The 18,952-nt window shown below is 56.0% G+C and overlaps 1 protein-coding gene across 1 annotated transcript; it reads right to left on the bottom strand.

Annotated features, from left to right (window-relative positions):
• Nucleotides 1-3,349: 3,349 nt before the first annotated feature.
• On the bottom strand, nt 3,350-18,060 carry KIF3C (kinesin family member 3C). The gene is made up of 8 exons (XM_064146546.1): nt 16,341-18,060; nt 12,667-12,768; nt 12,420-12,542; nt 12,199-12,317; nt 11,124-11,240; nt 10,739-10,847; nt 9,219-9,394; nt 3,350-6,235 (listed from the first exon to the last, which is right to left on the bottom strand). The coding sequence occupies exons 1-8, from the start codon at nt 17,751-17,753 to the stop codon at nt 6,142-6,144; spliced, it is 2,253 nt and encodes a 750-aa protein (XP_064002616.1). The 5' UTR covers nt 17,754-18,060; the 3' UTR covers nt 3,350-6,141.
• Between the last annotated feature and the right edge of the window lie 892 nt (nt 18,061-18,952).

Here is an 18,952-nt window from a genome sequence, read left to right on the forward strand (position 1 = left end):
ACCAAACCCAGTATTTGGGGTGTCAAGCGCCCAGTTCAGAGGGATGATCTCTGCCCTAGTCCTGCTGTCCACATGATTGCTGATCTGAGCCAGGATACCATTGGCCCTTCTTGGCCATCTTGCAGATTTCCTCCTCATTTGCAAGGAAAGAGGATTGTTGGTGACTGGAGCATTTTTCCTGCCTGGAGCCACCTTCTTGTCTCTTGGGACGTATCATGTGCATTGCCAAAGCTGACATTTCAGAACACATTTGGCAGTTCGACTTTGTGTGCAAAAATCCTTTGCCCTTGTCTGTGCCTTTCCTGGATGATTTCTGAACTCCTTTGGAACAAGTAGAGCTTCTTTCACCTTGCCCAGGTGGCAAAGAGAGCAAATTGCATTCTGGCCTGTATTAGGAGCAGTGTGGCCAGCAGGACAAGGGAGGTTATTCTGCCCCTGGACTCAGCACTGCTCAGGCCACACCTTGAGTGCTGTGTCCAGTTCTGGGCTCCTCAATTCAAGAGAGATGTTGAGGTGCTGGAAGGTGTCCAGAGAAGGGCGACAAAGCTGGTGAGGGGCCTGGAGCACAGCCCTGTGAGGAGAGGTTGAGGGAGCTGGGGGTGTGCAGCCTGCAGAAGAGGAGGCTCAGGGCTGACCTCATTGCTGTCTGCAACTGCCTGAAGGGAGGCTGTAGCCAGGTGGGGTTGGTCTCTTCTGCCAGGCAAGCAGCAACAGAACAAGGGGACAGAGTGTCAAGTTGTGCTGGGGGAGGTCTAGGCTGGATGTTAGGAGGAAGTTGTTGTCAGAGAGAGTGATTGGCATTGGAATGGGCTGCCCAGGGAGGTGGTGGAGTCGCTGTGCCTGGAGGTGTTGAAGCCAAGCCTGGCTGAGGCACTTAGTGCCATGGTCTGGTTGCTTGGCCAGGGCTGAGTGCTAGGTTGGAGTGGCTGAGCTTGGAGGTCTCTTCCAACCTGGTTGATTTTATGATTTTATGATTCAGGATCTGAAGGGGCCTACAAAAAGCTGGGGAGGGACTTTTGAGGCTATCAGGTAGTGACAAGACTGGGGGGAAGGGAGCAAAGCTGGAGGTGGGGAGATTCAGACTGGGCATGAGGAGGAAGTTGTTGAGCATGAGAGTGGTGAGAGGCTGGACTGGATTGCCCAGGGAGGTGGTTGAGGCCCCACCCCTGGAAGTGTTTAAGGCCAGGCTGGCTGAGGCTGTGGGCAGTCTGCTCTAGGGTAGGGTAACTGCATGGTGATTCTTAGTGTTGGTCGTTTCACACCTTTTATTCCCTTTGTATTACCTAGGGCTTTGCTCCTTGATCTGCCTTGAGTAGCAGCAAAGAGATAAGCCAAACAGAATCACAGAATCGTTTAGGTTGGAAGCTCTTTGTTTGCAGCAGTGCTGGGGAGATGACCAGTTGCCTTCCCTTCTCAGTCCTGTTGCTCCCACTTCAGTTTCAGCCACCACAAATCCCATTTGCACTGGTGGGTTCAATTCACTTCAGTATCTATGGCTCCTCCCTTCATCTCTCTGTGGGTTGTAACTGTCCCCATTCCATCTCACCTCTTGCTTTCACTCACAGGCTTTTTGCTCCTATTTCTTCACCACCCCTAAGCAGGTGACTACACTCTACCTTAGACAAAACAGGAGGAATCCATGGAGAAATCCAGCTGGGCAGGCATTGCTGCCCCTCTTTGTGCAGCAGCAGGAGCCCAAATCCCAGATCCCTGTCTCTTGACAGGCCATGAAGTTCTCCCAGACCTGTCTGCACAATGTGGAGCTGAACTCATCGGCTGCAGCACGGTGGTGGTGCCGTAGGGTGCCAGCTGGCTGTAGCTGGGGATGAAGGAGGCTGCAGACACCCTTTGCAATGATGCTCATTCCTTTATTGGTGTCATTGCCAGTTTTTGAAGGGTGCTGTTGCTTTCTGGGTCGCTTCCAGCACTGGGTCAAAGCTACATTACAGCATATTGAAGAGGTGTCCATCCAAAGCCAGAGGGAGGGTGGGATTAATGACCTCTCTCCATACAGTATGTATAATATATATATATTTATAGTATGTCCTGTATATCCATATGTATAGAGTGACAAGGATGGGCCACCACACAGTAAAACTTTTGATTTCCTAAACAGATCACCAGAGCAACAGGCACAAAAATTTGGTCCTAATCGAGGCCCTCACCTTGTCAGTTAGCCCGAAACAGACCCCACCCTCCCCCCCCCCCAAAAAAAAAAAGGTCCAGATTTGAACCCCCAAACCAACCAACAACAACAACAAAAAAAAAATCTCCAGCCCAGCCCTCCCCACCCCTCCTCCCCCCCACCCTGGGATGTGCCCCCTGTACAGTCACTCCCGTGGATGGTAGAGAGATCTCTTGGCTACACGCACGCAGCCTGCACACGCACACACACACGCTCCTAGGGAGATACTCACACACTGACATACCAACACCCAACGTCACAAATACATCAGAGGTTGCTGCAGTGATGCAGAGAGGCTGGGGATGGAGCACGGAACCGTTTTGGCTGGAAAAGACCTGTAAGGTCCTCAAGCCCAACCATTCTCTAGCGATCCTGGTGCTAAACCGTGTCCCTCGGCACCGCATCTCTCTGAAATGCCTGCAGGGATGGTGATTCAAACAGCTCCCTGCAGAGCCTGTTCCAGTGTTTGATAAGCCTAGTAGCAAAGAAGTTTCTTCTGAGACCCAACCAAACCTGCTCTGGTGCAACTTGAGGCTGGCTCCTCTTGTCCTGGTTACCTGGGAGCAGACCTGCCCTCACAACACTCCAGGCTCCTTTTAGGAAATGGTAGGGAGAGTGAAAAGGTCTCCCCTGAGCCTTCTTTACTTCAGGCTAAACAATCCCACTTCCCTCAGCTACTCCTCATAACACTTGTGCTCTAGAGTCTTCACCAGCTTCATTGCCCTTCTCTGGGCACAACTCTGGACCTCAACACTTTTCTTGTAGTGAGGGTCCAAAACTGAAGACAGTAGTCAAGGTGTGGCCTCACCAGTGCCCAGTACAGGAGGACAATCACTTCCCTAGTTGTGCTGGCCATGCTATTGCTGACCCAAGCCAGGATGCTGTTGGCCTTCTTGGTCACCTGGGCACACTCTGGCTCATCTTCAGCTGCCTGTTGACCAACACCCTCAGGTCCTTCTCTGTTGGGCAGTTTTCCTGCCACTCTTCCCCAAGCCTGGAGTGCTGCAGGGGGTTGTTGTGACCCAAGTGCAGGGCACAGCACTCAGCCTTGTTGAAGCTCACTGCTGGCCTTGGCCCATCAATCCAGCTTGGCCAGGTCTATAGACTGGCCCCACCCTCCAGGAGATGAACACTCTGTCCTAAGGACACACCACCATGAACTCATCTGGTCTCAGCTCACGTCACCTTCACCTGCTTTTGACCTTCCTCAGGGTTTGTGCTAAGAAGGCTGAGAGGTCATCACAGTTGTCAAGAGAGATGCAGACTGCCAGACCCACATGCATGACAGGTATGATACCAGCAGCACTTGGGTATTGAAAGAGATCCATCCCCTCCGGTACTGCTCATAAACTCATCCTGCACCCTGCTGGAAGGGCTTCCATGTGAAGTCCACCATGACCATGGTCCTGCTGAATCTGGACCTCTCCTGTGCTGTGACACAGATAAGCACCAGCATGTGCTGTGGGAGATGGGTGTGGAGCACATCCACCCTTCAACATGATGCTTCATGGTCTGGGGCAAGCCAGAGTGAGTGAGAGGCCATTATCAGCTCATGAGCTTGGCTTCCCATGCCCTGGGTAGAGAATTGAGGTAAAAGAGACTGTCAGTGGCTCATCTTCTTGGGGCTTCACGAGCTGCTGATCCAGCTGAAGGTGAACTTGAGGCACAAGCTGCTGATCTGCCTGAAGGTGAACTTGAGGCAATTAGAAGAGAAGGAAGAGAGGAAAAGAAATTGCTGCAGGCCACCCTGCAGGCAGCTTCTGTCCTTTGAGATCTGTGCTTCCTGACCCTGACTCCCAGAGGCTAGCCTGAAAACGAGATTAGAACTGGACCTCTCATCCACCTTGTTCCACTGGGACTGAGCCAGCTTGCTACGAGGGATGCTCACAGACAGCCTGCTGCTGGTGGTACCTGCAGACAACAGGTCACTACAAGCTGCAGAAGGGACTCACTTCTTATTGCTACAATGTCCTTCTTCCTGCACCCTCCTCCCCAGGATGAGCACAGACCAGATCTGGCTACTGCTTAATGCAGGTGAGCTCAGTCCTGGGAGCAACATACAGCTTCCAAAATTGCCTACAAGCTGCTACTGGGGTAGAGGGGAAGAGGACAAAGATATCAGAGAGGCAAAGGGTGTTATGGGGTGCAGGTGGGGAAGAGAAGATGGTGGCAGAAGGTGACGATCAAGAGCATGAGGCAGGATGATGTTACACAGGATGGGGAAAAGACACCCCGTGGGATTTGTCAGTGGATTTGTCAGGTGATGGATGGGAAGGTCTGTGGCTGCCCCAGCCCACCCACATGGAGCATGCTGATTGGACTGGACACCCTTGTTGGGTTGTTCCTTGCGCTGCTCTCATGTACACACAGCTGATGTTTCTGCTCCATGTCTGTTCCTCGTTCAGTCTCTCTCCCATCCCCTGCGTCCTGTGTGCAGGAGTCATCAGGGCATGTAGAAAAGCAGTTCTCTTTGTCACCATAAGGCTGTTCTCACCTGCAGTCTTCTCAGATCTGCCTTCCCAGGAACTGCCCTCAGCATACATCCCTCTGAAGACCTGAACTCTCCCACATTAGCCTAAGGGTTGCTCCCTCATTCATTAGCATCTCGTCAAACCAAGCTGGAGCTCCTTCACCTCTGCACATATGGAAGCCCCAGAGCTGGCCTGGCACTGCCAGGGATGGTCTTCAACAAGAACTCATCTTCCCTCAGTCCAGCTACTGAAAGCTGAATCATTCAGTAACACCAAGCAATGTTCTTGCACCTATGTGTGTTTCTGCCTAGGCCAGGTTTCAGATCACCAGAGAGGCCTCATGGCTTATCCCATTCCACATTCATCCCTCCACGACCCACATAATCACCAGGAAATTTCTCCCAACTATGAAGTGACCTCCACATGGTATCACCCAGCCTGGAGGAGAGTGATTCTGACATCACTCCTCTGGGCAACACAATCTTGTCCAGCATTTCTTCAGTGCCTTTAGTTGTCAGGATGGTGGGCACTCACCTCTGGTTTCACTTAGGTAGCATGGCTCCCCTGACTATGTGTATCTTTGGGTGGAAGGAGATGGAGATTTCCACCTCTTGTTCTTGGTGTAAGGAGTTAAGCACCCACTTGGTCAGAGATGGGAGCAAGCTGGGTGTCAGGCAATGGAACAGGACAGGGCTAGCATCTCCAGAGTGTGGCACAGGTGAACAAAGCCCTGGGAGCACCAGGACTGACTTGGTTTGGTTAATCTGTAAGCCCTCTCTGTGGATAGAGCTGGCATTCCTGGAGTGTCAGCCATGCCCAGAAGTCAATGAGATGTCGTTGCTGCTACCATTGTTGATGCAGGCTTGAGAGTCACTCCGAGCCTCTCAGGAGCCCGGTGAAAGTTGCTGCCACCATGATAGTCTCCAAATTTGAAGGTGGTCTCTCCATCTGAAGTCTCCAAGTCCTTGTAGAAATCACCAAATCCCACAGGATCCACCAAGGAAAACACAGCACTGGAGTCCAGGGCTGCCTCGCCTTCTGCTGAAGCCACCAGAGAGGGGCACAAGCCCTCCCCTGCCTGCTGTGTGGAGCACAAAGGCAAGCAATAGGCCTGTGGTGCCTACCGTGGCAGCTCAGCATACCCAAGGAGCATCGACGTGGTGCCCACTTCCAGCCTTGGATGTCCTCCAGTCCAAACGCAGCTCCTGACTCTGCTCATCAACCACTCCATAAATAAATACCTTAAATAAATAAAGTGACAGATCCAGATTGGGGGGAGGGGCAGGAGGAAGGCTGGCAGCTCCCCTCGGCCCGGGGGGGCTGTGCCTTAGCGTCTCACAGAAACACAGGCGCACACAGAAGTAGCTGAAGACAAAGACGAACGGGGACCGGTGGAGATGCTGCTGGCTGGGGCCCCTTCCCAGCCCTTGGCAGGGGCACAGTCCTTGCTGCAAGGCAGTGGTGGGGACCAGGGGGTGCAGGACGTCACTCCTGAGCTGACATGGTGGCGGCGCGTGGGGAGCTGGAGGTGAGGGAGACATGCGTGGTGGAGGACGGCAGTGACCGCGGCGTCTGGCACCTGGAGGTGCAGATGGAAGGGAGAAAAATGAGGTTTCCTTCTCCTTCCCCTGCCTTCCCCTCCCCCCAAAATGCAGACATCTCAGCCATTGGCAAGGAGAGTGATTGGCATTGGAATGGGCTGCCCAGGGAGGTGGTGGAGTCGCTGTCCCTGGAGGTGTACAAGCAAAGCCTGGCTGAGGCACTTAGTGCCATGGTCTGGTTGCTTGGCCAGGGCTGGGTGCTAGGTTGGACTGAGTGAGCTTGGAGGTCTCTTCCAACTGGGTTGATTCTATGACTCTGTGACAGGCAGTGTTGGGCAGGGCAATATCTTATGTCTTGCCATCTGTGATATGTGTATCACAGAACAGTTGGGGATGGCACAAGACCTTCAAAGTTCATCTAGTCCAAGGCTCCTGCAGTCAGCAGGCACATCTTCAGCTGCAGCTGGTAACTCACAGCTCCATCCAACCTGACCTGGAACGTTCCCAGGGATGGTGCCTCTCTGGACATCCTGTGTCAGCGTCTCACCACACTTGGCACAAACAGTTTCTTTTTTTCTGCCTGGTCTGAATTTCCTCTCTTTTAGCTCAAAGCCATCACTCCTTGTCCTGTCACAAGAGGCTCTGCTAAAAAGTCACAGAGTCATGGAATCGTTTTGCTCAGAAGAGACCTCTAAGATTGTGAAGTCCACCTGCTAAGCCAGCATTGCCAGATCAGCATTAAATCATAGAATCATGGAATCAACCAGGTTGGAAGAGACCTCCAAGATCATCCAGTCCAACCTAGCACCCAGCTCTATCCAGCCAACCAGACCATGGCACTAAGTGCCCCAGACAGGCTTTGCTTCAACACCTCCAGGCACGGTGACTCCACCACCTCCCTGGGCAGCCCATTCCAATGCCAATCACTCTCTCTGACAACAACTTCCTCCTAACGTCCAGCCTAGACCTCCCCTGACACAACTTGACACTCTGTCCCCTTCTTCTGTTGCTCCTTCTCTGGCAGATGAGACCAACCCCACCTGGCTACAACCTCCCTTCAGGATGTTGGAGACAGCAATGAGGTCAGCCCTGAGCCTCTTCTTCTGCAGGCTGCACACCCCCAGCTCCCTCAGCCTCTCCTCACAGGGCTGTGCTCCAGGCCCCTCACCAGCTTTGTTGCCCTTCTCTGGACTCTTTCCAGCACCTCAACATCTTTCTTGAATTGAGGAGCCCAGAACTGGACACAGCACTCAAGGTGTGGCCTCATCAGTGCTGAGTCCAGGGGCAGAATAACCTCCCTTGTCCTACTGGCCACACTGCTCCTGATACATACCAAGGTGCCATGTCCCTCAGTCCCTCTCCATCTTTCTCCTAGGACTCCTTAAGTACTGAAAGGCCAGAAAAAGGCCTTCTCTTCTCTGGGCTGAACCACTCCAACTCTCTTGGTCTGTCCTCACAGCAGAGGTGTTCCAGTCCCTTGGTAAATGTTGTGGTCTCCTTTGGACCCACTTCAGCAGGTACATGTCCCTCTTGTGCTGAGGACCCCAGAGCTGGACATTATCTTTCCTATCCTGAGCTGTACATGATAACATATGACATCATCACCCTGTTTTTATACCCACACAAAGCAACGTCCAAAGACTCATGGACAGCTTCAGCCTCAAAAGAAATGGAAGGCTTGCAGCTCTGCTATGACTCCTGGTCTATAGTCCTGTCTCACCAACCTGATCTCCTTTTATGATCAGGTTCCCTGCCTGGTGAATGTGGGGAGTGCTGTGGATGTAGTCTACCTGGACTTCAGCAAAGCCTTTGACACTGTCTGCCACAAGAAGCTCCAAGCCAAGCTGGCAGCTCATGGTTTGGACAGATTCACTCTGTGCTGGATCAAGAACTGGCTGGATGGCAGAGCCCAGAGAGTGGTGGTGAATGGTGCCACATCCAGTTGGCAGCTGGCACCAGTGGTGTTCCCCAAGGATCAGTGCTGGGCACAGCCCTGTTCAATATCTTTATTGATGATCTGGACCAGGGGATTGAGTCCAGCATCAGTAAGTTTGCAGATGACACCAAGCTAGGAGCAGGTGTGGATCTGTTGGAGGGTAGGAGAGCCCTGCAGAGGGACCTGGCCAGGCTGGATGGGTGGGCAGAGGCCAATGGGATGAGACTGAACAAGGCCAAGTGCAGGGTTCTACACTTTGCCCACAACAACCCCAAGCAGCACTACAGGCTGGGGACTGAGTGGCTGAGAGCAGCCAGGCAGAGAGGGACCTGGGGGTGCTGATAGATAGTAGGCTGAAGATGAGGCAGCAGTGTGCCCAGGTGGGCAGGAGAGCCAATGGCATCCTGGCCTGTATTAGGAGCAGTGTGGCCAGTAGGACAAGGGAGGTTATTCTGCCCCTGTGCTCAGCACTGGTCAGGCCACACCTTGAGTGCTGTGTCCAGTTCTGGGCTCCTCAAGTCAAGAGAGATGTTGAGGTGCTGGAAGGTGTCCAGAGAAGGGCAAGGAAGGTGGTGAGGGGCCTGGAGCACAGCCCTGTGAGGAGAGGCTGAGGGAGCTGGGGGTGTGCAGCCTGGAGAAGAGGAGGCTTAGGGCAGACCTCATTGCTGTCTACAACTCCCTGAAGGGATACTGTAGCCAGGTGGGGTTGGTCTCTTCTTCCAGGCAACCAGCAATAGAACAAGGGGACACACTCTCAAGTTGTGCCGGGGTAGGTCTAGGCTGGATGTTAGGAGGAAGTTGTTGTCAGAGAGAGTGATTGGCATTGGAATGGGCTGCCCAGGGAGGTGGTGGAGTCACTGTCCCTGGAGGTGTTGAAGCAAAGCCTGGATGAGGCACTTAGTGCCATGGTCTGGTTGACTGGCTAGGGCTGGCTGCTAGGTTGGACTGGCTGATCTTGGAGGTCTCTTCCAACCTGACTGATTCTATGATTCTATGACTCCTCCACCCACCCCAGGTCTATGCACTGCCCCACAGGGATCTGTGCTGCAACTCCCCCCAGGCAGCTCCTGCCTGCTGGCACTCACCAGGAGCGGGACTTCCTCACCCGGGAGGACACTGGCCTCTCCAGGAAGCTGTCCAGGTGCATCAGCCTCTCCAGGTGGAGAGCCCGGGGGTCCTGCTCTGCTGGGTCCTTGCTCCGCTCGAACTCGAAGATGGCCGGAGGGGAGAGGTCCAGCTCCAAGAACATGATGTTCTCAGCCTGCAGAAAGACAGGACAAAGGTAAAATCAGCACAAGGAGTCATCATATGGCAAAGCTTCGTCAAGTTCACGCTGCTGAGAGAAGCTGACCATCACGCCAGGGAGCAGGACCCTCCTCTGGCTGCCACAGCCACACCGGACCCAGACTTCTAGCTCTGCTCAGGTCTTCTGGTTTTAACTGGGGCTGAGTCCAGCAGCAAGGCTGAGTGGCTCTGTGCTTTTGAATGGCAGAAGCTGCCTGAGCCAGTGAGACAGCTGCTCAAGGACCAGCTAAGAGCATGGCCACTCATCCTGCTAAGAGGGCAGATAAAGCTGGGAGCTTGAAAGGACATATGCCAAATGATCCTGAGTTTGTTTACTCCATCTGCTCTCCCACTGTTATCTGTTTGTCTGTCCATCCAGCCATAGAATCATAGAATCAGCCAGGTTGGAAGAGACTTCCAAGCTCAGCCAGTCCAACCTAGCAGCCAGCCCTGTCCAAGCAACCAGACCATGGCACTAAGTGCCTCAGACAGCCTTTGCTTCAACACCTCCAGGGACAATGACTCCACCACCTCCCTGGGCAGCCCATTCCAATGCCAATCACTCTCTCTGACAACAACTTCCTCCTAACATCCAGCCTAGACCTCCCCCAGCACAGCCTGTGACTGTGTCCCCTTGTTCTGTTGCTGGTTGCCTGGCAGAAGAGACCAACCCCACCTGGCTACAGCCTCCCTTCAGGGAGTTGGAGACAGCAATGAGGTCAGCCCTGAGCCTCCTCTTCTGCAGGCTGCACACCCCCAGCTCCCTCAGCCTCTCCTCACAGGGCTGTGCTCCAGGCCCCTCTCCAGCTTCCTTGCCCTTCTCTGGACATCTTCCAGCACCTCAAAATCTCTCTTGAATTGAGGGGCCCAGAACTGGACACAGCACTCAAGGTGTGGCCTGACCAGTGCTGAGTCCAGGGGCAGAAGAACCTCCCTTGTCCTGCTGGCCACACTGTTCCTGATCCAGGCCAGGATGCCATTGGCTCTGCTGCCCACCTGGGCACACTGCTGGCTCATCTTCAGCTACTATCCACCAGCACCCCCAGGTCCTTTTCTTCCTGGCTGCTCTCAGCCACTCTGTCCCCAGCCTGTAGCACTGCTTGGGGTTGTTGTGGCCAAAGTGTAGAACCCTGCACTTGACCTTGTTCTATCTCATCCCATTGGCCTCTGCCCACCCATCCAGCCTGGCCAGGTCCCTCTGCAGGGCTCACCTACCCTCCAACAGATCCACACCTGCTCCTAGCTGATCCATCCATCTCTCCCTCCCATTAACACAATGAGTTCTCATCCCCTCAGCACCCACCGGTGCCCTCTGACTTACTCGGTACCGAGGGTGAGACCCCATGGCCATGGCCACGCGGGCATACTGGCTGATGGGTCTCTTGTACCCCACGGCAGAGGTTGGCCTCTTCTTCATTTGGCTGCTGTTTCTGAAAGACAAATTAGAAAGGGCATCGTGTTGGAGAACACAAATACCTACTGAAAACATGCCCAAACAGTGACAAATGCACCTTGTCTACACTGGGTGAAGGGTACCCTTTCCTGGTGGGGCCTGGCTTGGAGAAAGTTTCCACCTGCAGGCAGCTGCAAGCAGCTGCAAGCACCCCAAGGTCTCTGCCCCAGTCCTGGGGATATCCTTGCCCTGCTTGCAAGGTGAAGCTTCATGCCCACAGGTTGTCAATGCTGGGTGAGGGTTGGGGACATACCCTCCGGTGGGCACCAACGGCTGGAACTTCCACTGGTCCTCCTCACCATCAAAGTACAGGCGGTTCATGATTTTGTTCTTCTCCTCTGGTGGGATGAAGTTCTCAATGATCAAGTACCTGAGTGAGTGATGGGTCCAGGGAAAGACAGAGTGAGAGCAATAGGGTGGGAAGGAGAGAGAAAGGATGGAGTTAGTGTGATGAGTGGCAGAAAGCACATCAGAAAGGGAGAAGGGATGTCAGGAAGAGAGGGAGACACAGGGAAGTGAAAATCATCCAGAAGATGGAACCGTGATGGAAATGGAGAGGTTGAAGCAATAGATCCAGAGACAGAGAGGTGAGAGAGGAAGAGAAGGGCAGAGGAAAAAGACACCAGAGGAGTGAAGACATTCAGCAGGTTCTCAAGCCTTCCTTCAGACATATGCCCTCCCTCTCCTCTCCATCAATTTGCTCTTTCCAGGAGATGAATCTCTTACTGGGAGGCTCCTGGAGGAAAATGCATCAGGTTGCACCAGGAGAGGCTTAGCTTGGAGATAAGGAACAATTTCTTCCCCAGAAGGAAAGTCAAAACATCGAATAGGTTGCCCAGGGCAGTGCTGGAGTCACCATCCCTGGAGGGGTTTAAAAGCCATGTGGATGTAGTGCTGAGGGATGAGGTACAGGGGTGACCTGTCAGTGCTGGGTTAATGGTTGGACTTGATGATCTTAAAGGTCTTTCACAACCATAATGCTTCCATGATTTTGCAATTCCAGAGGGAAAGCATTGCCCAGCTTTACCAGGTGCCACCATGGGCCTGGGACTCACCCCAAATCCCCACAAAGCTGCTGGGGTTGGTGAGGCTCTCCAAGCGCCCTCAGGGGACACTCACCTCCAGCTCCCCCCATCACATCCCATAACTCTGCCACAGTCCACCCAGCTATGAGCTGAGCTCCCCAGCTCTGCTCTGCACACCACAGCTCTGTTCTACACACTCTCGCTGTTCTCCATGGACCCCGACTCTGCTCTGAGCACCTCCCTTTTGCCCCACATTCCCTGTACAGCCGTGCTCAGGGAAGGGGGACACTGACCACCACCTACTTCAGCTTCAGCTCCCGTGTCTGCTCGTTCTGTGCCTCCTCCAGGTCCTGCCGCACGCGGATGTACTCATCGTGCTGGTCCTGGATCTCTGCCTTCACAGCCTGCAGCTTGGCATAGAGCTGAGGAAGAGGAGCAGGCCCTCAGCCCCACGGCTCAGGGGCTGCAGTGAGCCCCAGGGCTCTGGTGGCCAGAGGGACGGTTGTCCCCACCTGCCATCTCACCTTCTTCAGCTTCTTGGTTTTGATCTCCACCTCCTGCTGCAGGGAGGTGTAAGTCTCGCGCAGCTCCATGGTCTCCTCATCCCGCAGCAGCATCTCCTGCTGCATCTCTCGCTCCCGGCGTTTCTGCAGTGCAGGGAGAGAAGCTCAGAGCTGGGGAGGGGGAACCAACCCCCTCCTCAACCACACACACACACCCTGGGACACCTGCATCACCTGTCTAAGCCAGGGGAGGTCCCCATGCCGTTACCTGCTCGGCTATCTCCTGCCGCTTCAGCTCCAGCATCTTCTGCTGCTCGTTGGTGTGGTCCACGATGGTCCTGCCGCCGATGAGCAGTTTGCTCTCCATTGCCTAGGGGAGGGAAAAGCAGAGTTGTGAGTCAGAGCACGGCTCTGCCACTGACCAGCTCTATGGGGCTCACCCCAGCCCAACCTCACACGGTGGGCACTCACATCCCTGGTCCCTGTCCCGGGCATCCCATCCTCAGTCCTGCTTTTGCTGGGGTGGAAGTTCTCAGCGTGGTACACAAAGGGGCCAGTTCAGGGGGTGGAGAGGAGGTGTGAGTGATGAGCCCCCTCCATGGGGATATGGCAAAGGGCTGCTGGCACCGAGCCCAGGCTGTTTCCAGTCTCACTTCCTTCCGCACAGCTGCGAGCCCACAGCATGCTGCGGATGTGCAGCAGCTGCCAGCAGTGGGGACCTGGACCTGGCCAAGACACGGTGAGCTGTGCCAAGCCATGGTGAGCTGTGCCAAACTGGGAAGGGGGTTTAGCTCCAAGCCCTGAGGGATGTGCCAAGGAGATGATGCAAGGAAACCACCCACGGCAGCACTTTCCATAGCTCAGTTGGATTCTAGGGCAATGCATATCCATCCTGACCCCTTGTATTCCCATTCATCCCACCAGATCCCACCCCATCCCATTTCACAAAGTCCCAGCATGGCTGGGGCTCTGGGAACTCCAGGAATTATCTAGCCCAACACCTCTGATAAAGCAGGGTCACAGACAGCAGGTTGCCCAGTCATAGTGCTCAGGTCTAGAATCTGTCCAGAGGAGGAGACTCCACAGCCTCTCTGGGCAGCCTGGTCCAGGGCTCTGGCACCCTCACAGGAAAGAGGTCTCTCCACATCTTGAGATGGAGAACCCCCTGGGTTCCAATTTGTGCCCACTGTCCCTTGTCCTGTCACTGGCACCACTGAAAAGAGTCTGTCCCTCTTGTCCCTCATCCTTTAGGTATTGATCAGCATTGAGAAGATTCCCTCTCAGGCTGCTCTTCTCCAAGCTAAACAACTCTCTCAGCCTTTCCCCCTCAGAGAGATGCTCCAGACCCCTCAGCATCTTTGTAACCTCTGCTGGACTCTCTCCAATAGTTCCCTGTCTCTCTTGAACTGGGGAGCCCAGAACTGGATCCAACACTCCAGATGTGGAGAAGAAGGACAGCAGGACAGAGCAGAAGGTGAGAAGAACTTCCCTTGGCCTTCCAGCCCCAATCTTCTGAACGCACCTGAGGAGACCACTGGCCACAAGGGCACATTGCTGGCCCGTGGGCAACCTGTCCATCAGCACTTCCAGGACCCTCTCAGCAGAGCTGCTTTCCAGCAGGCCAACCTCTAATCTGTATTGGTGCAGGGAGTTATTCCTCTCCAGATGCAGAGCCCTACACTTGCCTTTGTTTAACTTCATGAGGTTTCCCCCTGCCCAGCTCTCCTGCCTGGTAGAGTCCCTACAGGCCTCTCACTCCTCCCATCTCTTCCAAGTGCAGTTTCTCAGCTGTTCCCTGCTGCAATCCATGCTGGCCAGTGTGTCCCCTACACCTTCCCTGGTGTGTCCTGCTCCAGCAGGACTGGGAGAGACCAGAGGAGCACTAGGTAGGTACTGGGGTGATAGTGGGTCAGGACATGGTACTACCAGCCCTTCCAGCAAGGGTTTCACCACCAGTGACTGTCTTTGCCCACGGATGGAGGGGTTTATCAGTGCTGCTGGGGTTTCCCTGCCAAATCATTTATTCCCTTCAACAAAGATGACTCCAAATCTCCTTTAGAGGGTGGCACAGATTGGACATTGAGCCTCCTCGTGGGAACTCATTTCTGGCACACAGGGACCTTCCTGACACTTTCCCACCTGCTGATCCCAGCCTCGGCACCTGGCAGAGCTATAGGGGGTGAAAGGCTTGGTGCAGCCTCACCCAGCAGCTTGGCCAGACCAGTGCTGATGCTCCCCTGTAGCCTGCTGCCATGCTCCTCCCCTGTTCCAAGGGGAACATAAGGGTGCCAAGGTGCAGATCTGTGAGGGCCTCTCTGAGCTCAATGCTGCCCATGTGTCCTGCAGACAGTGGGGCCAGGCCCTGGCTGTGCCAGGCAGCAGAGGTAGAGCTCACATCCATGACTGTGATGGCGAGATGGGGTTCAGCATGCACCACCCCTGTGTCCCCATATCCCCCCAGTCACTGCAGCTGCCCTTGGCATGGATACTATGGGGCCATTAAACATCTGCACAGGACACAGGGCTCCTTCCACATTGGTACCTCCTTGGTGGAGCTGCCCATAGGCAGTAGGAAGCCATCCACTGTCCCCCACAATGTCCTTCCTGGCAGTGCCCAGTGGGATAAGCATCATGGGAGGCTCTGCCCCTCCATTGCTGGTACATGGTGCACTTTGTCCCCTGGGGTGATGCCTCTCTGGTGTGACTGTGCCATATTTCCATGCCCAGAGGGTCCTAGCATGGGCAGCAGCTCCAAAGGCCAGCAAAAGCGATGTGGCATCACCTTGCCTCTGGCCCTGCCTCGTTACTCAGCAGTTACAGGACACGCTGTGGCCCTGAGCCAGCCTTGCTATGCCAGTGTCAGATGAGGAGACCTCCTGGGACAGCTGCCAGACACAACCTGCACTCCATCCACTGCAGGGAGCCTACCTCAGTGCTGAGCATCATATCTGCCAGGACACTCCTCGCAGGGCACTAGTCATGCCAGCTGGTGACCAGTGTCCTGAACACATCCCAGTGTGAGCCAAGGCAGGCCATGGCCTCTGCCAGTATCCAGGCACGGCCACGCACCCCTGGCCTTGACCATGCATCCCTGGGCACAGTCACAAGTCCCTGGACACTGCCACGGGTCCTTGGGTACTGCCACGCACCCCTGTCCACTGCTGTGCATCCCTGGGCATAACCACGTGTCCCAGGGGCTGTAACAAACACAGGCCCTGGTGGAGGGCATAAGAGCATCCCCCTGCTCAGCTATGAAACCCTAGGCAGGGACCACACTCCAGGCACGTCCCCTCCTGGAGGGCTCCATGCTAGGCCTCCAGCATGGCCACAGTGGTGAGAGAGGGGCTGCATCAAAGCATGACATGGAGGGTCAGGGTGTCACGGTTCCATCCTCAGCACAGTGACCATCAACCCAGCCCTGCAGCAGCAATGGGCAGGGGTTAATGAACCCCCAGCCTCACCAGAGATGGGAGCAGCGCTGGAGTGGGGCAGTGGAGCAGCCCCAGATCTCCAACATGGCCACCCAAGGCTGGGCTGGGGCTGCCACAGACCCTTTTGTGCTCAGCCCCACATCCCTGGGCACTCTGCAGCATGCCAGAGCTGGCACATTCCCAGGACCACAAGGGATGAATCTGCATCACTCCCCAACCTTGCCAAAAGCTGCTTTGTTGTGTCGAGGGTCACAAGACCCGAGCACAGCACACTTGTGCCACCCGAGATCTGCCCTCCCATGGCCCTTCCTATCCTGTGCCCCCATGAGCTCCCACACAAGGTCCAATGCAGGTTCACGTCTGAAAGCAACCTCAGCCTACCACTACACAGGAGCATGGGACCCTGCTGGGGCACCCTGCTTGAACATCTCACTCAGGGACCTTGCCTGGGAGCCATCTGAGCACCCCACTCCAAGCAGGAGGCAAAGCACTGGCACATGGTGACACATACCTTGAATTTGGTGGCCAGCAGCTCTGTGGCCTCCTGCTCCTTCCGCAGATCTTCTATCATCTTCTCCTTCTCCTGCAGCAGCTTCTGTTTCTCCTCGCTCACCAGGCTGTGGTCATCCTGGATGGCAGCTTTCTCTTCTTCCAACCTCTCCTTCTGCTCCTTCAAGTAGTTCTCCATGTTCTTCTCCAGGCCATCCTCATTGTCATCATCCCCTTCGTTCTCTGCGGTGTTTTCTCCATCCACCATCTTCTTCCTCCGGCTGCTCCTTCTCCTCTTCTTCCCCAGCATGCCACGTTTCTCCAGCTGGGCTTTCAGGCGGACAATCTCCTCCTGAAACTCCCGCAGCAAGGTGTCTTTGGGGTCCTCGTTCACCCGGGGCTTGTTCTTGATGTTCTTGGCCCTGTTGGCAAACCTGAGGGTGGAGAGGCTCTCGTCGTAGCTGTGGGAGGCCGGGCCTAAGGTGGCCACCATGATTGTCTTGGCGTTGCCCCCAAGGGAGTCCTGCAGCAGGCGGGTCAGCTTGGAGTCCCGGTAGGGAATGTGTGTGCTCTTGCCGTCCACGAGGGCGGAGATGACATTGCCCAGGGCGGAGAGGGAGAGGTTGATCTTGGATGCCTCCTTGGGGCGCTCTCCGTGGGTGCCCATTTTGCTCTGCCGCTCGCTGCCCGCCAGGTCCACCAGGTTGAGCTTGCCCACGCGGATGTGCTCCTCGCCGTCCGGCCCCGTCTCGCTGCACTCGATGGTGATGAGGAAGATGGCGTGGGAGCGGGAGCTGTGCTCGTTCATGTTGGTGCTGCCCACAGAGCGGGTCTGGCTGCCCAGGTTCATCACGTGCTCTATCTCCTTGACGTTCTTGGTCACGAAGGAGGAGAGGTCCTTGATGTACACCCCTGTCTCGGGGTTCTCCTTCAGCTCCAGCTTCTTGCTCTGGTCTTTGGCGAGGAGGTCCCTGATCTCCTCCTGATAGATCTCCAGGTAGGAGGCCCTCACCAGGTACTGCTGGTTCTGGGAGCGGGAGATGTGGGTGAAGATGTGCTCGAAGGACATGGGGATGATGCCCCTCTTCTCCGGCTCTGCCCAAGCCCCCTGCATGGTGTAGGTCTTGCCCGTCCCAGTCTGGCCATAGGCGAAGATGGTCCCGTTGAAGCCCTGCAGCACGCAGTCTATCAGCGGCCGGACGGTCTCATCGTAGAGATCCGCCTGCTTGGAGCTGGCGTCGTAGACGGCGTCGAAGGTGAAGGTCTTGGGCAGCTCCCCGGGGACGGCTCGGGGGTTCCGGATGCTCACCTGCCCCAGCTTCACGTCCAGTTCCAGGACGCGTTCGTAACCCGCCGCCTCCTCCTTCCTGCTCATGGGCCGGCACCGGGCCACCACCTTTAGCGCTTCGCAGCCGCTGCGGGACTTACCGGCCATGGCGGCGGCGGGCGGGGCCGGGCAGCGGCGGGGAGCGGCCCTGGGTAGGGGTTGGGGAGCTCAGCCGCGCCGCTCCCGCAGCATCCCCCGGACTGGGGCTGGGCCGGGGCTGGGCCGGCGGGAGCAGCCGAGCCGGAGGGTGAGGGGAGCAGCGGAGGGGCGGGGAGGGCTCAGCCGCGCCGCCCCCGCAGCATCCCCCGGGCCGGGGCTGCAGCCAGGACCGGGGCCGGGCGGGGCCGCAGCGTGCGGGGGTCCGGAGGTCGGCGGGGGGGCCCCGCCGGGCGCTCGCTCATGGCAGCCCGTGTGCGGGGCCGGGCAGGGCGGGGGCCGGGGCGGCGGGGGGGGGCCCGAGGGGGCCGGGCAGAGCGGCTGATTCGCTGCTCAGACGCACACGCACGGGCAGGGCCACGGGCAGGAGGGTGCGCGGCCGCCCCGGCCCCCGTCCGCCCCCCGCCCGGCACGCCGGGAGCTGTAGTCCGGCCTTTGTGTGGCGGAGCGGGGAGCGGGAGGGGGCTGGGGTGAAGGGTTGGGGTGCGAGACACAGTAACCAGGACTGAGATGCAGGGCTGGGATGCAGGATATAGAGTGCAGGATTGCAATACAGGAGGTAGGGCTGAGATGTAGGGTGCAGGATATGATAGGAGGGATGGCAGTTTAGGATGCAGGATGGAGGACTGGGATGCAGGATGAAGGATGCAGGATACAGAATGCTAGGTTGAGATGCAGGGCAGGGATACAGAATGCAAGGTGCATGATAAAGGATGAAGGATGCAGGTCCAGGATGCACTATACAGACTGCAGAATTGGGATGCAGGACTGGAATATGGGATGCAGGGCTGGAATATGGGATGCAGGGCTGGGATATGGGATGCAGGGTGCAGGATACAGAATGGAGAATCGGCATGCGGGATGCAGGGCTGTAATGTGGGATGCAGATGTAAAATGTAGGATAGGATGCAGGGCTAGGATGTGGAACACAGGGTACACAAGGTGAGGTACAGGGTGCAGGACTGGGATGTGTGATGGTGACTACAGCACGTGGGGTGCAGGATAAAAGGCTGGGATACAGGATGTAGTGTGCAGGTTACACGACGAGTGATGCAGGATTGTGATGCAGGGGGCAGGATGGAGAACAGGAAAGGCAGGAGACGGCAGGGCAAGGTGCCCAGCCTCAGCAGTCCAGCAGGGACAAAGGTCCT

Source organism: Pogoniulus pusillus, chromosome 7 (assembly GCF_015220805.1).
Source record: "Pogoniulus pusillus isolate bPogPus1 chromosome 7, bPogPus1.pri, whole genome shotgun sequence".
NCBI classification, from domain to species: domain Eukaryota; kingdom Metazoa; phylum Chordata; class Aves; order Piciformes; family Lybiidae; genus Pogoniulus; species Pogoniulus pusillus.